Source organism: Felis catus, assembly GCF_018350175.1.
Source record: "Felis catus isolate Fca126 chromosome B2 unlocalized genomic scaffold, F.catus_Fca126_mat1.0 chrB2_random_Un_scaffold_44, whole genome shotgun sequence".
In the NCBI taxonomy this organism is placed as follows: Eukaryota; Metazoa; Chordata; class Mammalia; order Carnivora; family Felidae; genus Felis; species Felis catus.
Window position 1 is genome coordinate 161,180 of NW_025408505.1, and position 19,818 is coordinate 180,997.

Below are 19,818 nucleotides of genomic sequence, written 5' to 3' on the forward strand. Positions count from 1 at the left end.
CCATAACTTGGCACTCACCCTCCTACAAGGACTTAACTGTTTCAGCCTTGACTGTGGATGGGCCTGACCTACATGCGATTGGGAGAGTGAGTAAATGCTTCCCAGGTTATGACTGGGTCACCTATATGTGGGCGGTACTCGTATTCACTCACTGCAAAACATTCACTGACATCTCAGTGACTAGTGAATGTACTTGAGACACTGTGGGCATACCTGTGTCCCATTCAGGTGTCTTGTCCCCAGATAGATCAGGGCTGAATGCAAGGTGGGGCTTGCACCTCCTCTTTTCCCTTTCCTTTCCTCCCTGCTTGCCCTTCCGTCCCTCTGTCATCCTGTTCTCCCTTTTCCTCTCCCTCCTTCACTTCTTTCTTCTTGCTCTTTCCATTCTTTTTTTCCCCTGTTCTTTCCATTCTTACACCATTTTTCTCTTGGCTTTCTTTCAATTTCTTATTTATCTTTTGCTAATTGATGGCGTAATAAAATTTACTAAAATTTCTATAAGAATGTCTTTCTCCCAGGTCTCAGTCCTTTGCCTTTATATATAGCTCAGAGGGGTGGGAGTGATGCCTCTTCATGTCCCCAGGAATCTCAGACTTTGGAAGCAAAGGGACTTGCCCATTCGGAGGGTGCCGGGGTAGGTGCCCTGGCCAGTTGGGCTTTGCCGTCGACCTCTGAGAGGCCTGGGCAGGCCCCACTCCTGGGAATGAGTAAGGGTCTAAGGAATTTTCTGAGGCATCTTTGGTTGGATAGTTCAGATATGGGAAGACAGCCTCCATTAGGAAGGGCTGTGCTCACCAGAGGGGCAGGTGTGCAGACTCAGGGGATACTGATCATCCCCACTGAGCCCTTGGTCTTGTCCTCAGCAGACTCCCAGGGCAGAGCTCAACCCACCAGAATGGTCATACTGGTTAGAAAAGGAAGGAACATTTTGAAATCTACACGGAAAGTATCGCCTTATGTGTGTGTACCCGCATGTGTGTATGTGTGTGTGTGTTTCCTGTTATTTTTCAGCTTTCCAGATACCAAACAAGCAGGAAAACTTGTATAAACTTTTTTCCTGCAGTGGAAGATAACCCAGTGAACCTTCACCTTCACAGCGTCAAAATAAATTAAGATTCACCAGATTGCAGATTTTTAAAGATGAGGTTTAATCCTTTCCACCAAATGTCACATTTTAAAATTACACTTCTTTTTATATTAGCCGTTGATTTATGGCTTAATATTTATCTGAAAAGTGTTTCAAAAGTACTTGTAACAACTAAAGATAAGAGGCATTAGATGGCTGTTAAAGGAGAAAGTATAATATTAACACACTAGCATCGGGATCACTTATATTGAGCAAGAAAAATCATTCATGGCCAGTGGACAGTATTTGTTGACGAACAGCTGGAACATGAGTCTGAGAGCTGGGGGAGGACGGTGAAGTTTGCTGTGTGGTGTCCTTCCTGCAGTGTCCCCAGGTGTCCTTCCAGTGTCCTTCAGGAACATCTTCCCAGTGCTTTGTCATTCCTTCCTCTCCCCTTCCTCCCATCCTGGGATCGAAGGACTGGCCTTCAAGGGAGATAAGCTTTCTGGCCATATCATTCTGGTCCGTTGCTGAGTTCAAGGTCCTCTTCCTGCTCCTCTTTCACCCAGAGCTGTGTGGAGCTAGGGGCCGGGCTGGGCTCGTGGACTGGGTCATATGGGGCAGTAAGGAGGGGTGCAGCTTGCAGATCAAGCCTTCCCTCCTCTAGGAAGTTCCTGGATTAAAGGTTAATAGAGGGCAGGGCTCATGTCTTTCTTCATCTCTGTGTGCATGTGTGAAAATGAAGTGTCATAAATACAACTTGTGTAGCCCAGTTCCTGGCACTTAGTAGGAACTCAGTCAAATTCTTCCCACAGTCTTTTCAACAAATTCCCCTAATGTCTCTTAGGCCTTGAGGAGTCTCCCCGTTGGGCAGGGATTGGTGGTGGCATGGTTGGGGGGTGAACCTGGAAGCTGATATTGGTCCTTATCTCATTTGTTATTTTTCTTTCTTTTTTTTGAAAAAATATTGACTTTTTAAAAAGTTTATTTATTTTTGAGAGAGAGAGTGAGTGTGTGCACCCACGTGAGTGAGCGAAGGTCAAAAAGAGAGGGAGAGAAAGAATCCCAAGCAGGTTCCTCTCTCAGCACAGAGCCCAACAAGGGACTTGATCCCACAAACTGTGAGATCGTGACCTGAGCCAAAATCAAGAGTCAAATACTTAATGGACTGAGTCACCCAGCCTCCCCTCATTTGTTATTTTTCCGTTAAGGTACATTTTCCCAATAGTTCCAAGTCTAAGTGGATATTGGCAGAATAGACCTTTGCGGATGACAACCTGGGATGTGTTCAGATATATCCAGAGGTCTTGGATTTGTGCAGAGTTTTCATATCTCAGACCAGACATCTAGGCAGAAAACTATCAAGCCCATGCACCATGAGCCAGTCAGGCCTTGTTTCATGAAAACAAATCCAGTGAATTATTCAGAACAATCAAGAGTGAATGCAGGCTGGGTGAGGCTTTGCTGGGTGTGTGGTTGCAAAACTCTGAGAGATTTGGTTTCCTCTCCTGTAGAATGAAGATAAATGACAACAACCTGGCAGAAATGTGACCAGGGAAGCTGTAGCCCAAGCTAGTGTCTTAACACCAGTCACTTAACTCATGAACACCCGAGCACTGGGCAGGCTTGAGGGAGTAAACAAAGGTGGTTGAATCTGAGTTTCTAGCCTGGGGATGTTTCGGTGAAGCGTATATATTTGGGGCAGGAAGAAACAAGGAGCAGGAAAGATGGTGGGGTTGTACCACTGAGGGGCTGGGCTGACTTGTTTAGGTCAGAGTTAACCGTCTTTGTGTTTCTCAGTGGAATGAAATGTTTTCCAAATTTGGTCAAGGCTGAGTAGCCAATGGGCTGCTGCAGTGAGTCCTCTGCAAATGAGCTCAAGCAAAGTTTATTGTTTACTGTGTCCTGGGCATGTGAGCAGGGCAGACAGTGCCTCCCTTTGTGGATGCCACAGACATTCCACAGAAGAACCAATGTCAGAGCTGTGCTGGAGGACAGGGTGCTGGTAAAACTCCAACAAGTACGTGTATGGGGCACGTATGGGGATGAGCAGGTGGGCGAGGGTTCCTCTGAAGAAGGTCACATTAGGCAAGACTGAGACGTTAAGGAGTTTGGGGGATGAGAGAGAGAGAGAGAGAGAGAGAGAGAATGAGAGAGCAAGATGATACAATGACTTGTGAGAAGGCCCGAGGCTTCAGAACGGAGGAACTCACTCAGGCCAGTGAGGGACAACTGGCAGAGTGATGGAAAGAGGTCAGAGAGGAAGCTGTGCCCTGGGAATCACAGACAAGGCGTTTATAGGAGGATCCCTTGAACAGATAAGGCAGATCTGACTTGAGAGGATCATGACCTTGGAAGGAAAATGAACTTGAGGAGGTCAGGCTGGAGGTGGGCAGGGGACACTCATGGGGAAGCAGGGACACCCTGCTTGGGCCAGGGGAGAAATGGGGGTGGTACTGGCCACGGATATGGATTTGAGAAAAGTCTTGAACATTTCTGGTGCATTGGAGGTAGACTGGGTGGGAACATGGACTGTGTAGTGGAATGACCCTCCAGTTTCTGGCAGATGTAACTGAGTGAACCAAGGTGTCCTGCTGAGATGGGAACATACAGGTAGGGAGGGGCTGGAGGAAGCCCCAGTGCTCCAGGGTTTTCCTTCAGAGACCATAACATCCATCTTTCCTAGAGCACACTGCAGCCTGGCAGGGAGGGGACTAAATGGTGTACCCAGGCCATGCATACTTGTAAAATACTAACAAGCCACAGGGTGCTGCCCATTCAGCTTGGGCAGGGCCAGAGTCCTGGAACTGGTCCTGGAAGCTCCTGATGCCCAGTAGTAACCTTTCTGTTGCCACACCTATGTGGTCTCAGGGTGAAGAAAAGCAAAGCAGCTACACCAGGGGCTTTTCAAAGACTCTTGCCTGATGGTATTCACCAACTGTCATGAGTAGTCTCAGTAGTGAACAGCCATGCATAGGGCTAGGTATTAGTCTTGGCTGTGCCATACACACTCTCTGCTTATGGTTTAGAAGTTAGCCAACCTGGAGAGTAGCAGTTGTTCATCAAACTATTGCTGAGTCTGTCCCTCTGTGTGACTCCCTGCAGGGTGGGTCAGTGGACCTGGACCTGCCGTGTTTCTGTGGCTCTGATCACGTTGCTTCCTTACTGATAACTGGGGTGCACCATCCAGAGGGCAGGGCAGAGTCTGCTGGGATTGTTTTTTGTAAGCTTTCACTTTCAAATGGTGCAGGAGTCAGAGAAGGGTGGATTCTCCTGTCTGGGAGTGCTTAGTGGGGGCCCAGGACCCTGTTTTGGCTCAGACTCCTGCAACCTGTTCAGGTTCTGCTTCCCCACTCATCTGGGAACCACCTGCCTCTCAGGCAAGAAGACCCTATGGCACCCAACGTTGGAATTGGAAGCAGGTTTTGGGGCTCAGAACAGCTAACTGGAAGTGCAATCTCTGAGAGCAGATTTGGGGTCTGCTGAGATCTCACACTACTGAGTTAGAGACATTCCAGAAGACTCAGCTTTCTAAGCAGGTAAGTTGGTTCTGAAGATGCTTTTGGCCAATAAAAGGAAAGGTGGGAGCAGCTGGCTTTGAGGAAGTGGCTGAGATTGTGGTGAGGGTGGTGGTGCTGGGTAATAATGAGGCTCTGAGAAGACCCAGGACAAATACAGTGATGCCTGCACTTCATTCACTTACTGACATTTGTGTAGCACTACATCCTTGCATGTTGGGGTGAGATCCCATTACTATCCCCACTTGACATTGAGGAAACTGGGGCAGAACAGGTCAAGAAACTAGCCTAAGGTGGGTGCCTAAAGAGTGGCTGAATCTGGCCACTAGAGAAGTCAGCAGTCACCTCCAGCATCTGTTCTTCTCAGTACTATTTGCTGCTGGACCCCCACCCAACCAGCAGTAGGTGGTTTGAAGCCCCTTTTTGTCTGACCAGGACACATTTTATCGTTTCTGTGCTCTGTCTCTCCTGGGATCCTCTTATTTATTTTTTTTTTAAGTAGGCTTCACACGCTGTGCCAACGTGGGGCTTGAACTCATGACTTGAGAACAAGACCTGAGCTGGAATTAAGGGTCAGATATTTAACCGACTAAGCTACCCAGGCAGCCCCCTCCTGGATACCTTTGTCCTGGGGCAGAAACTCCTCAGAGATATAGAGGATGAGGATCAACTTTTCATGGGGAATTGATGGAGCCCTCTGTTGGGAGTAAGGCCAGTTGCTTTGTCCTGAGCAGCCTTTGTCCTGGGGCCCCCAGCCCCATCAGCATAATGACTAGTAACAAAAACTCTTCTTGTTCTGGGGATTATTATCAGCCCTGAGCCCTTCTGTCTGTTCTGAGGCCCAGAGCTGTGGGCTGGCCCTCCTCATCTCTGTAGGTGTTCTCCTGCCTCCTGCCGTGTGTCTCCCCAGCCCTGAGGAAATGGAGGATTGCTGCAGAGGCTCTTGGCTCTCCTGTCTCACCTCCCTGCTTCTCTTCTTCCAGTTGCCTGCTGGGGGGTCTGCAGGTAAGTGTGTCCCCATCCCCCTTCCTGCATCTCCCTTGGGTGGGCGAGAGCCTCTGGGAGCCCTGCTGTGTCTCCATCAGGACAGATGGTTCTTGGTGGAGGCCCTGGCTGTAGGAAAGGTCTGGTAGTCCCCCAACCACTAGGTATAATTAAATATTTAAGAAGAGTCCCAGAACCAAATGCAACCTGGTGCAGCCACTCTAGAAGACAGTATGGAGGTTCCTCAAAACATTAACAATAAAACCACCCTACAACTCAGCAATTGCACTATTAAGTATTTATCCAAAGGAAAACTATGTACTGATTAAAAGGGGCACACCCCCCCAATGTTTATAACAGCACTATCAACAATAGCCAAAGTATTGGAAAGAGCCCAAATGTCCATTGACTGATTAATAGATAAATAAGAAACAGTATAGATGTACAATGGAATACTACTCGTTGAGCAAGAAGAATGATATCTTGCCATTTGCAACAATGTGGATGGAACTTGAGGGCGTTATGCTAAGCGAGATGAGTCCAAGAGAGACAAATACCATATGATTTCACTCATCTGTAGAATTTAAGAAACAAAACAGCAGAGGGGAAGGAAAAGTAAGATAAAAACAGAGAGGGAGGCAAACCATTAGAGACTCTTTTTTTCTTAAATTTTTTTCAACGTTTTTTATTTATTTTTGGGACAGAGAGAGACAGAGCATGAACGGGGGAGGGGCAGAGAGAGAGGGAGACACAGAATCGGAAACAGGCTCCAGGCTCCGAGCCATCAGCCCAGAGCCTGACGCGGGGCTCGAACTCACGGACCGCGAGATCGTGACCTGGCTGAAGTCGGACGCTTAACCGACTGCGCCATCCAGGCGCCCCATTAGAGACTCTTAAATACAGAGAACAAACTGAGGACTGCTAGAGGAGAGGTGGGTAGGGGATGGGCTAAATGTGTGATGGGCATTAAGGAGGGCACTTGTTGGGATGAGCACTGGGTGTCATATGCAAGTGATGAATCACTGGGTCCTACTCTTGAAACCAATACTACACTGTATGTTAACTAATTTGAATGTATATAAAATAAATTAAAAAAAAAGGAAGAGTCCCAGGATCATAAAATAAGGGAAGGGGACCAAGACAGTTGTCCAATGAGGAGTTTATGTCTTACAAAGTAAAAAAATGTGAATTTCACTATGAAAAGTGTGAAAATAAATTTCTTTTATTTTTTGTTTGCTGGCTCTATTGGTATCTAAGTAGTTATTCGATTATTAATTCATTACATTCCATAAATATTTACAGGTTATGAAGTTTGTGTAAGGTGCTGATCTATGTACACACCAGAGTCCCTGTCTCCACAGAGCTTACATTCTGGCAGGAGACAGCGAGTACTAACTACCTCAACTCCATGGAATCTATGTCTGTTAGAGGAGTGGACAGTATGGGAGAAGGAAGTAGAGCAGGGTGGGCAGTCAGCGGTGCAGGAGGGTGTGTGGGCGGGCAGCTGTGCTCAATAAGGTGGTCGGTGTAGGCAGTGAGATGGGAATGAAGATGTGGAGTACCATCCTGTCCGGATCCCCATGGAAAGAGGGTTTCCAGAGTGGGGAGCAGCCAGAGCAAAGCAGGCAGTGTGCCTGGGTGTTGAAGGAGCAGAGGAGGCACGTGTTGGGTGGAACAGAGTGAGCAAGAAAGAGAAACAAGAGTTGGATGTCAGAGAGCACTGAGGGATCATCCTTATTGGGCTTGCAGGTCACCTCGGGAACCCGAGAGGCATTGGAGGGCTTGGATAGAGAGGGGACCTGGTTTTACTTGCAGGTTAAAAGGGTCACACAAATGGGGCCGGGAAGAGGATAGTCCCAGGGAGACTAGTCACTGTCATTCCTCAGGTGAGACAGATAGTGACTCAGCCAAAGTTGAGTAGCACAGGAGATGAGAAGTCACTCTTTGGCGATCCAACAGGGTTCTTTCTGCAGAAGTGTCATGTCGTGACATGTCCACCAGGTCTCAGAAAACCAAGGCCTGTGAAAGGTGGTGGTGATTTGGGTGCTTGTGTGATGGAGTGAGGGCAGGTTTTAATGGAAATAACTGTGGGCTCTAGTTTTTAATGCACATGTAATTCAGCAGAGGAGAAACACATGGGCAGAAATAATAAACTTCAACCAGTTTTCAGTCCTGTTCTAAGAGGAGCCAAACTGGAGCTGTGATCTCAGAGTATGGTCCCTGGAACATCAGTCTCAGCATCCCTGGGAACCCCTTAGAAATGTGCATCGTTGGATCCACCCCAGATGTACTGAGCCAGAAGCTCTGGGGGTGGAGCCCAGCTGTCAGTGTTTTACAAGCCTTCCTGGTGATTGTAATGCTTGTGGAAGGTTAGAAACCCTGAGTTAGAGAGTCCTTCATGGAGGGCTCGAAACCAAGAACACAGGCTGCTGAGGGAGTCTCTTTGATATCATTTCCGGGTTTCAAAGGTGTGGTAAGATGATCTTGTCCCAATTCAGAGTGGTCACAGCTCAGTCTGTCAGGTCAGAGCCTCCCACCTGCTACTCACCCCTGCCTGCCTGGGCCCCCCACCTGACAGTATGTGTTCCATGCCTCCCTACCTGTGTCTCTCCACTTTCTCACTCCTGTGTCTGTGTCCACAGAGGAGTTTGTGGTGGTTGGCCCCTCGGACCCCATTGTGGCAGTGATTGGTGGGAACGTCACGCTGCCCTGTCATGTGTCCCCAGCCATGGATGTGGAAAACATGGAGCTGCGGTGGTTCCGCTCCAAGTTCTCAGAAGTAGTGTTCATCTATGAAAACCAGCAGGAACAGAAAGAAGAGCAGCTGGCTCAGTACACAGGGCGGACCTCGCTGGTGAAGGACTTCCTCAGCCAGGGGAAGGCCACTGTGCGTATCCACAAGGTCCAGGCTTCCGACAACGGGCTGTATACCTGCTTGTTCAGAAAGGGAAGTTTCTATGAAGAGGCCAGTTTGGAGCTGAAGGTGGCAGGTGAGTGGTTGATCTATATTTAGTGTCCTGAGTGTTGGAGTTGGGAGCGACCTCAGGGGCCAAGTGAATCAGTCCCCTCATTTTAGAGAGGAGGAAAGGAGCGATTTTCACTTATTGATTAGTTCAATAGGAATCCTTATAATTCTTTTTAAAAATTTTTTAATGTTTACTTTTTTATTTATTTATTTATTATATAATTTATTGTCTAATTGGTTTCCATACAACCCCCAGTGCTCATCCCAACAGGTGCCCTCCTCAATGCCCATCACTCACTTAATTCTTTTCTTGTTGTTGTTAGAAAAATCATCAGTTTATTTCTTTTTTTTAATGTTTATTTATTTTTGAGAGAGACAGAGACAGAATGCGAGTGGGTTGGGGCAGAGAAAGAGGGAGACACCGAATCTGAAGCAGGCTCCAGGCTCTGAGCTGTCAGCACAGAGCCCAACGCAGGGCTCGAACTCACAAGCTGTGAGATCATGACGTGAGTTGAAGTCGGACGCTAAACCGACTGAGCCACCCAGGTGCCCCAATCACCAGTTTATTTTTAAGTTTTCTTTCCTAAAATAAAGTATTATGACTTGAGTATAAAATCACATTTTTGTTAAATTGATGAAAAGTAAATCAAATATTTCTTTTGATTTACAACTCTGTCATCAATGCATGCAAGTTCATGAGTACATCCTTTTAAAATTTTTCCTCTGAGGACTGGCTAATTTCTGTTACTCAACACCCCTTGCCCCCATTTTTGCATTAAGTTGTCTGTCCTAACAATATACCAGTATCTTTTTTTTCCCACGCCTGAACTTTATTTATTTATTTATTTATTATTTATTTAATTTTTAATTTTTTAAAATTTACATCCAAATTAGTTGGCATATAGTACAACAATGATTTCAGGAGTAGATTCTTTAGTGCCCCTTACCCATTTAGCCCATCCCCCTCCCTTAACCCCTCCAGTAACCCTAAGTTTGTTCTCCATATTTATGAGTCTCTTCTGTTTTGTCCCCCTTCCTGTTTTTATATTATTTTTGTTTCCCTTCCTTTATGTTCATCTGTGTTGTCTCTTAAAATCCTCATATGAGTGAAGTGATAGGATTTTTGTCTTTCTCTGACTGACTAATTTCACTTAGCATAATACCCTCTAGTTCCATCCATGTAGTTGCAAATGGCAAGATATCATTCTTTTTGATTGCCGAGTAGTACTCCATTGTATATATATACCACCTCTTCTTTATCCATTCATCCATTGATGGACAGTTGGGCTCTTTCCATACTTTGGCTATTGTTGATAGTGCTGCTATAAACATGGGGGTGCATGTGTCCCTTCGAAACAGCACAACTGTATCCCTTGGATAAATGCCTAGTAGTTCAATGGCTGGGTCATAGGGTAGTTCTATTTGTAGTTTTTTTGAGGAACCTTCATAGTGTTTTCCAGAGTGGCTGCACCAGCTTGCATTCCCAACCCACTTAATTCTTTATACCCTTATAAGATATATAGAATCCCTACTAAGTGCCAGGGCCCCTCTGGGCACCTGAATACATCAGTGAACCAAATAGAGATCCCTGTCCTGCAGAGTTTATGTTAAAGACAGTAAATAGACAGACAGATGGGTTATAGAGGATGTTCGATGGTGGTGAGTAGAGACTTAGCTAAGTGGGTATCTGGGGGTGAGAGTTCCAAGCAGAGGAATACTCATGTGAAACAACCAAGGTTGGAGTGTGGCTGGTGTGTCTGGGCAGACAAGGAAGCCATGTGGTTGGTGAGACAGGTGGATGGGAGGTTGGTGAGAAGTGACAATCCTGGTCCACGGGCAGAGAGAAGGGATTGATCTTAAACAGTGCATGAGGAGTACATGCTTGTGCAGGTACTTGAGTGAATCCAGAAAGTGTTCCAAAGAGCCCTGGTGGTTGATGAAGGGCACAGAGAGCATGGTGAATGTGGTTATAAGCAGTTCAACAGTTAACCAAATAGTCCTGGGGCTGGAGTGGCCTGGGTGGGAGAACTTGGGAAGAAGTGGTGAGGGGTTTTGAGGTTAGGGGCGATGCCAGACCATAGAAGGCTTTGTGTGGTGTATTACGGAGTTGGGAAGAAGAGCTGAAGACATTTTAAACAGAGCAGTGAAGGGAGGTGTTTTTGGGAGGAGGTTTGCTTTGACAGCTGTAAGAGAGGGTACATAGAAGGTGAGCAAGACTGGAGAAAGACATGTAGTTACAGGGTGGGGAGGATGGTTCCCTGAATTGATGTCACAGCAGTGGGGTGGAAGAAGAGAAGGGGTTCCAGTGTCAGAGATGTTTGGAAAGTAGACCCAACTGAGTGGGTGGATTTGGGGACACAAAGAGTTTGGGGGTTGGAGAGAAGGGACTGGAGACTCCCAAGGTTTTTTTTGTTTTGTTTTTGTTTTAATTGTTGTTTGTTTGCATGTTTTTTGGCAACTTGTTGTTTAGTAGTAGTATTTAGAAGTATTGCTATTTTGTGTTAGTTGTTGATTGCTGTCATAATGCTGTGCAACATAGACAGAAATCTCAGCTGCGCATAGTAACAACCATTTATTTACTGTTGAGCATTAGGGGAGTTCAGCTCACCTGGGCTGTGTTTGACAAATCTTAATGGTGCTTACTCATACATCTTAAGTGTAGGGGAAATATAATTAAAGACAAAGTCTCCGAATCCAGAAATCGTCTTCACAAAGGTAGTAGGGAGAGAAAACATTTTTATTCTGGCATTAGCATTAACCAGTAAGTGATGTGCACCCCAGAGAATCTACCAAGGGGTTTCAAAGACAGAAAAAATCTCACCTTTTTACATAGCCATGCAGACGCAACTTGTTACATACATGTTCTCTGGATAGACAGTTACTAGCCCTCAAGTAAATGGACTTGACAGTATCATTTGTCATGGGCAGTGCACCCTAAATGTACTTGGTAATTGTGGTGACCATCTATGTTAGCTGATTGGCTTTATCCCAAGGAAAACAAATTCTCCAATCTTAAAAGTTAAAAAAAAAGCTTTTAAATTCCAGTGTAGTTAACATGTAGTTTTATTTTATTTATTTATTTATTTATTTATTTATTTATTTATTTATTTTTCAACGTTTATTTTTTTGGGACAGAGAGAGACAGAGCATGAATGGGGGAGGGGCAGAGAGAGAGGGAGACACAGATTCGGAAACAGGCTCCAGGCTCTGAGCCATCTGCCCAGAGCCCGACGTGGGGCTCGAACTCCCGGACCGGGAGATCGTGACCTGGCTGAAGTCGGACGCTTAACCGACTGCGCCACCCAGGCGCCCCAACATGTAGTTTTATATAGTGGCTCAATATAGTGCAATATAGTGGTTCAACACTTCCTCCTGTTACTCGGTAGAGATTTCAACAGAAACTTGTCAGGCCAGGAGGGAGTGGCATGATACATTCAGAGTAACTGAAAGGAAAAAACCTGCAGCAAGGCTGTCATTCAGAATGGAAGGAAAGATGAAGAGTTTTCCAGACAAATAAAAGTTAAAACAGTTTGTTTTTACAACTTCTCCCATCTTTATGACAGGAAGTGGTTTTGCGCTTGGTCCCTGGTCCCCAGTGAGGTTAGGCTCCTACACTCCCCCAGTAACTGGGAGAGAGGGGTGCTGTCCACCTTGGTGTTAACAGTTCAGAAAGAGGGCTCCCATGGTCTTTAGAAACACATTCCTGGATCACAACCCCGACAAAAAGTCTATGTAGTTTTCGCGAAGGACTTATATACATTTCAAAGAGGAGAGAAAGCCCCCACAATCACAAATTTCCTCAAGTAAATGCAATGGCATAAGAAAACTGATGGGAAGGGACCTTACTTTCAACAGGGACAAGAAGCCTCTGCCTTTTAAATATATTTTGCCCTGACAGTCGACCTTGACTAGGTTTTTACTCACACGGGTGAAGTTCATTGGGCTGTTGGCTGATCTAGGACAGCTTTGGCTGGAAGGACTGCTCTAGCCCAAGCATGTCCTTCCTGTGGCAGAGGGCAAGGCAATGGCACAAGTACTTTCCAACTCTGCTGGAGTCACATTCCCTGACCTCTCAGTGGCCCAGATAAGTCCCATGATGGAACCCGGAAGCAGAGTGTGAAGGCATTAAAAATATGTGGCAGAAGGTGAGCTGGATGTGAAACAGGCTTAAGGATTGGGAATATTTTCATCATCAGCCTATCACAGAGAAGCCAAATATGAATCAGTTCAGGGTTTGAGTTTGAAGCATCTGTGAGGAATCCTGGCAGAGCTAACATGTGGATATTAGCGGGGGGAGCTCAGGAAGTAGGTAGGGTTGTCAAGGATGGAAATGATTTACCACAGGGTACTGAGTGTGCTAGCGGATGCCCTGGAGAGTGTGTGAGGTGAAGAAGGAGCAGAGAAGGACTAGAACTTGGGACGAAATTCCTTTGTGTTACTCTGGGTGATGGACTTCCCAGCTTTATGGATGGGAGAAGAGCCCTGCCCTCTGCAGGTCCCCATGCTCCTTCCTTCTGTTCCCTGTGGCAGGACCCCTGCTCTAATCCTTGCAGGGACCACTCCCCAGGGAGCCCTGGAATGCAATGCTACACCAGAGTTGTGCAGAGGAAGGCTCTGCTGGCATCCCTGGATTCTGGAAGGCCTCCTTGTGCTCTCCAGCTTCTCTCTCACAGGTGTGGGCTCTGTCCCTCAAGTGCACATCACAGGGCCAGAGGAGGACGGGGTCCGAGTGGTGTGCACGGCCTCGGGATGGTTCCCAAAGCCCCAGATACAGTGGAGAGCTGCTAATGGGGAAAAGTTCCTGACATTCTCTGAGACCCATGCCCAAGACACTGAAGGGCTGTTCAGCGTGGAGTCTGCTCTGGTGGTGAGGGACAGCTCTTCAGGGAACATGACCTGCTCAGTCCTCAACCCCGTCCTGGACCAGAAGAAGGCGATGGCCATTTTCATCCCAGGTCAGCACTACTTCCCATTCCCAGCAGGGCCAGAGGGAGTGGCCTAGGGCTTCTGTGAGTGTTGGGCTGGGTTGCCCTGGTCTGTGCCGCTGATGGGGTCTCTGGCTGGCCGCAGAGCCCTTCTTCCCCCAGGCCTCTCCCTGGAAGCCAGCTTTCATAGTGAGCCTTGTGGTGCTGATGCTCTCACTCCTTGGGGCTGCCTATTACATCAAGACAGAACATACTGTAAAGAGGCAGGAGATGCAGGAATGGGAGAGACTGCACAGGGACAAGGAGGAGGCCCGGCGGACAAAGGAGGAGGCGTTGAAGGCCAGAGGTAAGGCAGCTCAGGAGCCAAGGCAGGCAAGTGTGGAAGGTGGTGCAGAGGACAAGCTGACAGCAAGGGGCTTGGCTGGAAGCAGGTGGCTGAACAGGTCCAGAGAGAACAGCTGGAGCTGTAGAGGCGGGTCTGGAGTTAGATCTTCAGGGTACAGAGAACTCCTTTTTTTTTTTTTTTTTTAAGGATTTCCAACGTTTATTTATTTTTGGGACAGAGAGAGACAGAGAGCATGAACGGGGGAGGGGCAGAGAGAGAGGGAGACACAGAATCGGAAACAGGCTCCAGGCTCTGAGCCATCAGCCCAGAGCCTGACGCGGGGCTCGAACTCACGCGGACCGCTGATCGTGACCTGGCACGGAGTCGGAGATCGTGACCGCTTAACGTCTTAACTGCGCCACCCAGGCGCCCCGAGAGGAGTCCTGGAGTTTATGGGTTCTCTAGGTGCAGTCTTTCCTTTCTTAAGGATGGGAGTTCAGACTTATTTTTCACTCTCTTTCAGATGAACTCCAAGAAGATCTCGGTAAATTCTGTTCTTTCCCCAGAAGTTTCTGAGTCCCCTGTGTAGGAGACACTCTGGTTATTAGCTCACCAGTTTCCTGTGTTGTCTTTCAGGCAGGAGGAAATCCATTTACCTGGGTGGTGAGTGACTCTCCAGTTGTCTTTGGGTCTCCTGTCCTACCTAAGCTAAGGTGTCCCTTCTCCTTGTTTCAGGCACAGACATACGGACCCTTCCCTGGGGCAGAAGTGGAAGCTGGTGGGGGGCAGGACCCTGCCCCATGGACTTTCCCTATCTGGGGTGCTGTTTCCCACCCAGTGCTTGGGAACCTGGGGGGATGGTGGTCCCTGGAGTCTGTCACGCATCTTGGGTTTATTCCAGTGCTGATCTCCCCACCATCTTGCCAACTTTTTAGCCTTCAATGCAACTAGTTCTCATTCAAACTGGATGCTCTGAGATTTTGGCAAAGAAGCTATGTAAATAAATGGGGTCATTAAGTTTAGGAGTGTGTCCCCTGCATATAACACCATCCAGGGAGAGTCTTTTCTCTCTAGTTCCTGGAGGTGCTGGTCACAAAGTATGGGTAGAGGACTGGGCAGACCATGGGTGGGAATGTGGTGGGGTCAGCTGTCAATGCTCCAGAACAGTGATGTGTTTTCTGAGAAAGTTTGGCCCCTTTTACCCCAGATCTTACCTAACGTCCCTATCCTTAATTCATGTCCCCTTTTGTGTTCTTTCCCAAATATCTCTTTGCTGGAAAACATTGGATGTAATAATGATTTCTGTTTATAATTATGGAATAATTTATATTTTATTCCCTAAAATATTTTCATAGAAGCAAAACTGAATGGAGATAGAATAAAAATATTTGAGGTTTTTAGGGCACAGGATACTAAATGGCTTTGCAAAAGGTCACACAGCTGCAGCAGGCTGGGGTGGAACTCAGCCTGCAATTCAGGCTTTCTGACCTGTGATCCAGGGAATTTCCCCCAATACCCTGCTGTCTGCACATTCGCAGGAGGATATCTCCTCTCCAGCCTCCCTACTCTGTTGGGAGTGTCACCTGTAGTACATAGAGGAGGCAAGGCCAGTAGATCAATGCTGAGCATACTTGTTCTGGCCCATATTTCACTAGAGTGTGTCCCTTTTCAGGCTGGAGGAAGGCGCAGTTGTATGCAGGTGAGTAACTCAGTTTTCTGTGCCCTTACCCCTTCAGCCTCAACTCTTCCCCCTTCTCTGTCAGTGGACCCCATACCAGGACAGGGTGGGTGTCCCTGTTCTCCTTGTCATGTTTGTCATTTCCTTGTGAAGACTTCAGGGACTCTTCTGGGAAACACAGATCTGCCTCTATTCTGACATGTCTTCCACTGTAGTTCACTATTAGGCTTAGCAACTTCATCTGAACACACCTTGTTCAACTGATGCTTTTGCTGGTGCAGTGACAAAAGAGTGCTCATTTATAAGAACAGTTGGAACACAGTAATGGCATTGTAGACCAGAAATTGCTGTCTCTAGAAGATTTCAGATATCATTCTTGCTTGCTTACGATTCAGGTATTCCTAAGGGGATCCTTGGTTCTGAATCCATTTTACCCTGAAATTCCTACATCTTGCAGATCTACTTTTGATTTTCCTGTTTTTGTCTTGGTCCCCTGGAATGGTGGTCATCATTTGTTTCCTCATGCTCCTTGTCCAAGTTGGGTTTCTTCCTCTAAACTTCCCTGCTTGCTGTGAAAGTAATTGCTTTAAATTGCCTGTTCTGAATCTGAGATCCAGAGCTTCCAGGATATTTATGGACTCCTGGTGGTGGGTCTGAGAGCTACCTGCAATTATATACAAAATCTTATGTGTATGTTTGTGTTACAGAGGAAGAAGTTAAAAAAATTTTTTTTTGAACTGTAACTTATAATTGTTCGCAACCATTATCTCTCCTTTAGGAGAATTGCATGTTTACCTGATGGGCTTGTTACTGGTTTGATTTATCAGGGCAATGTGTGAAGATACGATAGGAGAAAGTTAGAGGAGTGAAAATTGTTTATCAGAGAAAAGTTGGGAACAAATCAGGGAAAGAAAAGCAGTGAGGAAGAGAGGAGATGAGAAGGGAGTAGAAATCCTGTGATTCCTCTTGGAGAGATTTTGGGTAGCTCAGAGTGGTGGAAGAGAGACCACAAATTATAATCACGGTGGTTTGAGTGTAAAGTACACAGAGGGTGTGCACAGTTTTTGGGGTGCACAAGAAGTAATAAAGTCCCTGATACCTCTTTGAGAGATTTCTGAAAAGACTTACAGTATTTTGAGCAGTTTTGAAGTACTTTTCTGACTGAGTTTGCTTCTGATCTGAGATCATCTCAACCTTCCAGTAGCAGTTGGGGCAAGAGTGTGGTGAGGGGGATCTTAAAGCAGTGAAAGGTTATCTAGAACACCACTTAGCACCGGTGTGAGTTAAGAATCTGGGTCCTTTGAACCTGTGTGGGGTGTGTATGTGTGTGTGTGCACGCGCGGTGTGTTTGTCCCAGCTGTTTTGTTCATGATCATGTACATGGACTATGACAGCAGAGAAGGGGGAGCCAGGGATGCAGGAGACCTGGGTCTAGATGTGTGAGGAACCCCCCTTAGAGAGTCTCACTGATTCTTGGGATTTATTTATTAAAAATAAGGATCAAATAGTCTTCTTTTAGCATTCCCCCTTCTCTGATGGATTGAAGTGCATGTGTTTTAATGTATACCTTGTATACCTTTTTATTTTGTAAGGACAGATAGCATCACAGTAGAATAAATATTTGCATATTGATTGGCTCATAGCATGAGGTGAACTAATGTCTGAAAGCATCATATTTAAAAATTGAAAAATAGGGGCGCCCGGGTGGCGCAGTCGTTTAAGCGTCCGACTTCAGCCAGGTCACGATCTCAACGTCCGGGAGTTCGAGCCCCGCGTCAGGCTCTGTGCTGATTGCTCGGAGCCTGGAGCCTGTTTCCGAATTCTGTGTCTCCCTCTCTCTCTGCCCCTCCCCCGTTCATGCTCTGTCTCTCTCTGTCCCAAAAATAAATAAACGTTGAAAAAAATTAAAAAAAAAAATTGAAAAATAATTTTTCAGTGTCATGAATAAGGGGGCCTAGGACATGGGGTTTGGGTACCTACCACGTGGGGTTTCTCCTGGTGATTTCGATCTCTCTGAGCAATTAAGGGGGGAAGCAGATGACTAGACCCGATGTTTTTGATTTCCCCTTACATATAGGGATATTTTTCCTCCCAATAACCCACGAAAAGGGGAAACAAGTTCATAGTGTCTGTCCTTTCACTGGATGTATGTCTTTTCTGCTTGAACTTCTGTCTCTCCCTTCCTTGAAACCTCTCCATTGCCTTCTGACTAGGGACAATTTCTCTGATGCTGTGTCCTGAATTCTCCTTGCCCAGGGCTTGTAGTTGTCCTCCAAGTTCAGCTCTGCCAGGTTGTATGGTCTCTACCATGGCTTAGATTCAACCTCCAAGTTCAGTTTAATCAATTCTTTAGAAATAAATGGAGGCCTCAGAATTTTTTATCTCCCCAATTCTTCTCAAGAAAACCTAGCTTTCAGGATAGATGTGTGGCTAAGGATTCTTGAGAAAGCATAATATGATGGTGAAATCTGGGTCTAGAGCTTTCTTTTCAGGTTGTTATCCAGCCTCTCAGTGGTATTAAGTTTTATAGCTTGTCTTTCATGGGAAGGCTGTAGCATGATGGCTGTGTGTGTGTGTGTGTGTGTGTGTGTGTGTAAAGAAATAAATGCTTCACTTGAATGTTTCCAAATGATTTTTCCAAAAGATATCGACACTGATATGTACAGTCTCCTCAAATCTCTGATTTGTTGTTACATTTGTGAAATATGGTTCTCTTGTAGACTGGCGGAAGGAGAAGTTCCAGGCCTGTGAGTTACTTCTCATTCTTTCTGGGTACTCCTACTGCTGCCCCATGGCCTCTGATGTCTCCTTTAGCTTGCTGTGGTGATACAAATGCTGGCACCATCAATGGTTGTGCAGTGGGATGGGGCAGTGAAAAGTCACATAGCTGAGCCTAGTGGATGTGGACTGATGTTGGATTCTAAATAGATATCTTTCAGTCCTTGAGTCCAGACTAGTCCTCAAGTTCCCTGTGACCCATCTAACCCTCAGATCAGTCTTATGCTTACTTCTCCTGCTTGGAGAGCTGTGTACTTGAGTCACAAGACTCTCATCTCAGGAGGCTTAGCCCTTCCCATATGCAACTAGGTGTCTGAGGGTGGTGGTGGTGTTTGTGTGGCCCTTGTTATGGGGCTAAGGTCTTGCATGATTGGCAACTCTCTCTGCAGTGTCTGTCACTCTGGATCCAGCGTCTGCACATCCGCACCTTGCTGTCCTCTGGTGGGGACAGACTAGTGTGACCTTGGAGGACACAACTGAGGACCCAGGAGGACCCTGTAGCATCTTGGGCCAGGAGGCCATCACATCAGGGCGCTGTTACTGGGAGGTGGAGATCAAGAATGGAAACAGAAGCGAGTGGGTTCTAGGGGTCTGTAGGGGAGATGTGGGGATGAAAAGCTGGTACAGAGAGTGGCCAGAAGTGAGGTTCTGGGTTCTGGGGTGGTACGGAGGTAAATTCTGGGCCTTTCTCCCCCAGGAGCATCAGGTACTCTGTGATGAAGTTCCCCACAGGGTGGTGTGTTTTCTTAGACCTCAAAGAAGGGGATGTCTCCTTCTATAACATGACTGATGGATCTCACTTTTTCTCCTTCCCTCTAACTTCCTCCACTGGGACTCTGTTTCCATACTTCATGATTCAGTCAGGGATGTGTCCCTGACCATCTGCTCTGTGGTGGGTGTGCCTACAGAGACCCCTGTTCCCCTTAACAATCCTGTTTCTTCTTTGGAGGAACCTGTAAGCCTCTCAGGGGATGGGTTCAGCTCAGGCTCTGCTGTTGATGGTGCCCTCCCAGGGGCCGACTCTCCATTACTCTCCAATGGCCCTGAGGCTATGTGACCATAGGACCCCAACACTGTCCCAGACTCCTTATGGTGGCTTTTTCTGGAGCTTCACATTCCTTGAGACAAAAGCCACTGAGGTCAGTCCTGGATGACCTTGGTGTCTTGCACTCTTGCTCTGGATGCAGTCTCCTGGGGTATGCCTATGAGAACAGTCAGTTCATGCCTTATGCTCAGGCAACAGAAGATGATAGTTGACTGAGCTGGTTTAGGGTAGGCTGCATTTAACTGTTGGAAGTAATGCTTCTTTTGGTAATGAAAATTATTTCATACAGTCTTTATTCTGCTTGGATATGAAGGAGATGAGGGCTGAATGACTCTGCAGAATTAAATGGTGTATATTTTATCCAACTTGAGTTGTGCAGATGAACGCAGAGGCTATGAGTAGGTCACCAGTTCTATTTTGGGAAATGTGCACTCTGACCAGAGACATTGGCCATCCAAAAATTTCTGGAGAAATGAATGGCTGATTGATGTTCAAGAGGAAAGCAGTCTAATATTCTACTGTATATACCTCCTA

At 46.6% G+C, this 19,818-nt stretch overlaps 1 protein-coding gene across 1 annotated transcript; it reads left to right on the forward strand.

Annotated features, from left to right (window-relative positions):
* Nucleotides 1-2,855: 2,855 nt before the first annotated feature.
* LOC123383586 (butyrophilin-like protein 1) lies at nt 2,856-19,496 on the forward strand. Its single transcript, XM_045051519.1, has 12 exons — nt 2,856-3,086; nt 4,406-4,605; nt 5,461-5,589; nt 8,211-8,558; nt 13,207-13,488; nt 13,604-13,804; nt 14,307-14,327; nt 14,420-14,446; nt 15,456-15,482; nt 18,182-18,208; nt 18,629-18,815; nt 19,427-19,496. Exons 3-12 carry the CDS (start codon nt 5,505-5,507, stop codon nt 19,494-19,496), a joined length of 1,275 nt encoding a protein of 424 aa, XP_044907454.1. The 5' UTR covers nt 2,856-3,086; nt 4,406-4,605; nt 5,461-5,504.
* The last annotated feature ends 322 nt before the right edge of the window (nt 19,497-19,818 follow it).

What these genes read in the sequence shown, in the direction of transcription:
- LOC123383586 (XM_045051519.1), top strand. Translation starts at nt 5,505, where the DNA reads ATGGAGGATTGCTGCAGAGGCTCTTGGCTCTCCTGTCTCACCTCCCTG. An exon ending in TGAACTCCAAGAAGATCTCG is followed by an intron (nt 14,328 to 14,419) that starts GTAAATTCTGTT and finishes GTTGTCTTTCAG; the next exon opens with GCAGGAGGAAATCCATTTAC. An exon ending in GAAGGCGCAGTTGTATGCAG is followed by an intron (nt 15,483 to 18,181) that starts GTGAGTAACTCA and finishes GTTCTCTTGTAG; the next exon opens with ACTGGCGGAAGGAGAAGTTC.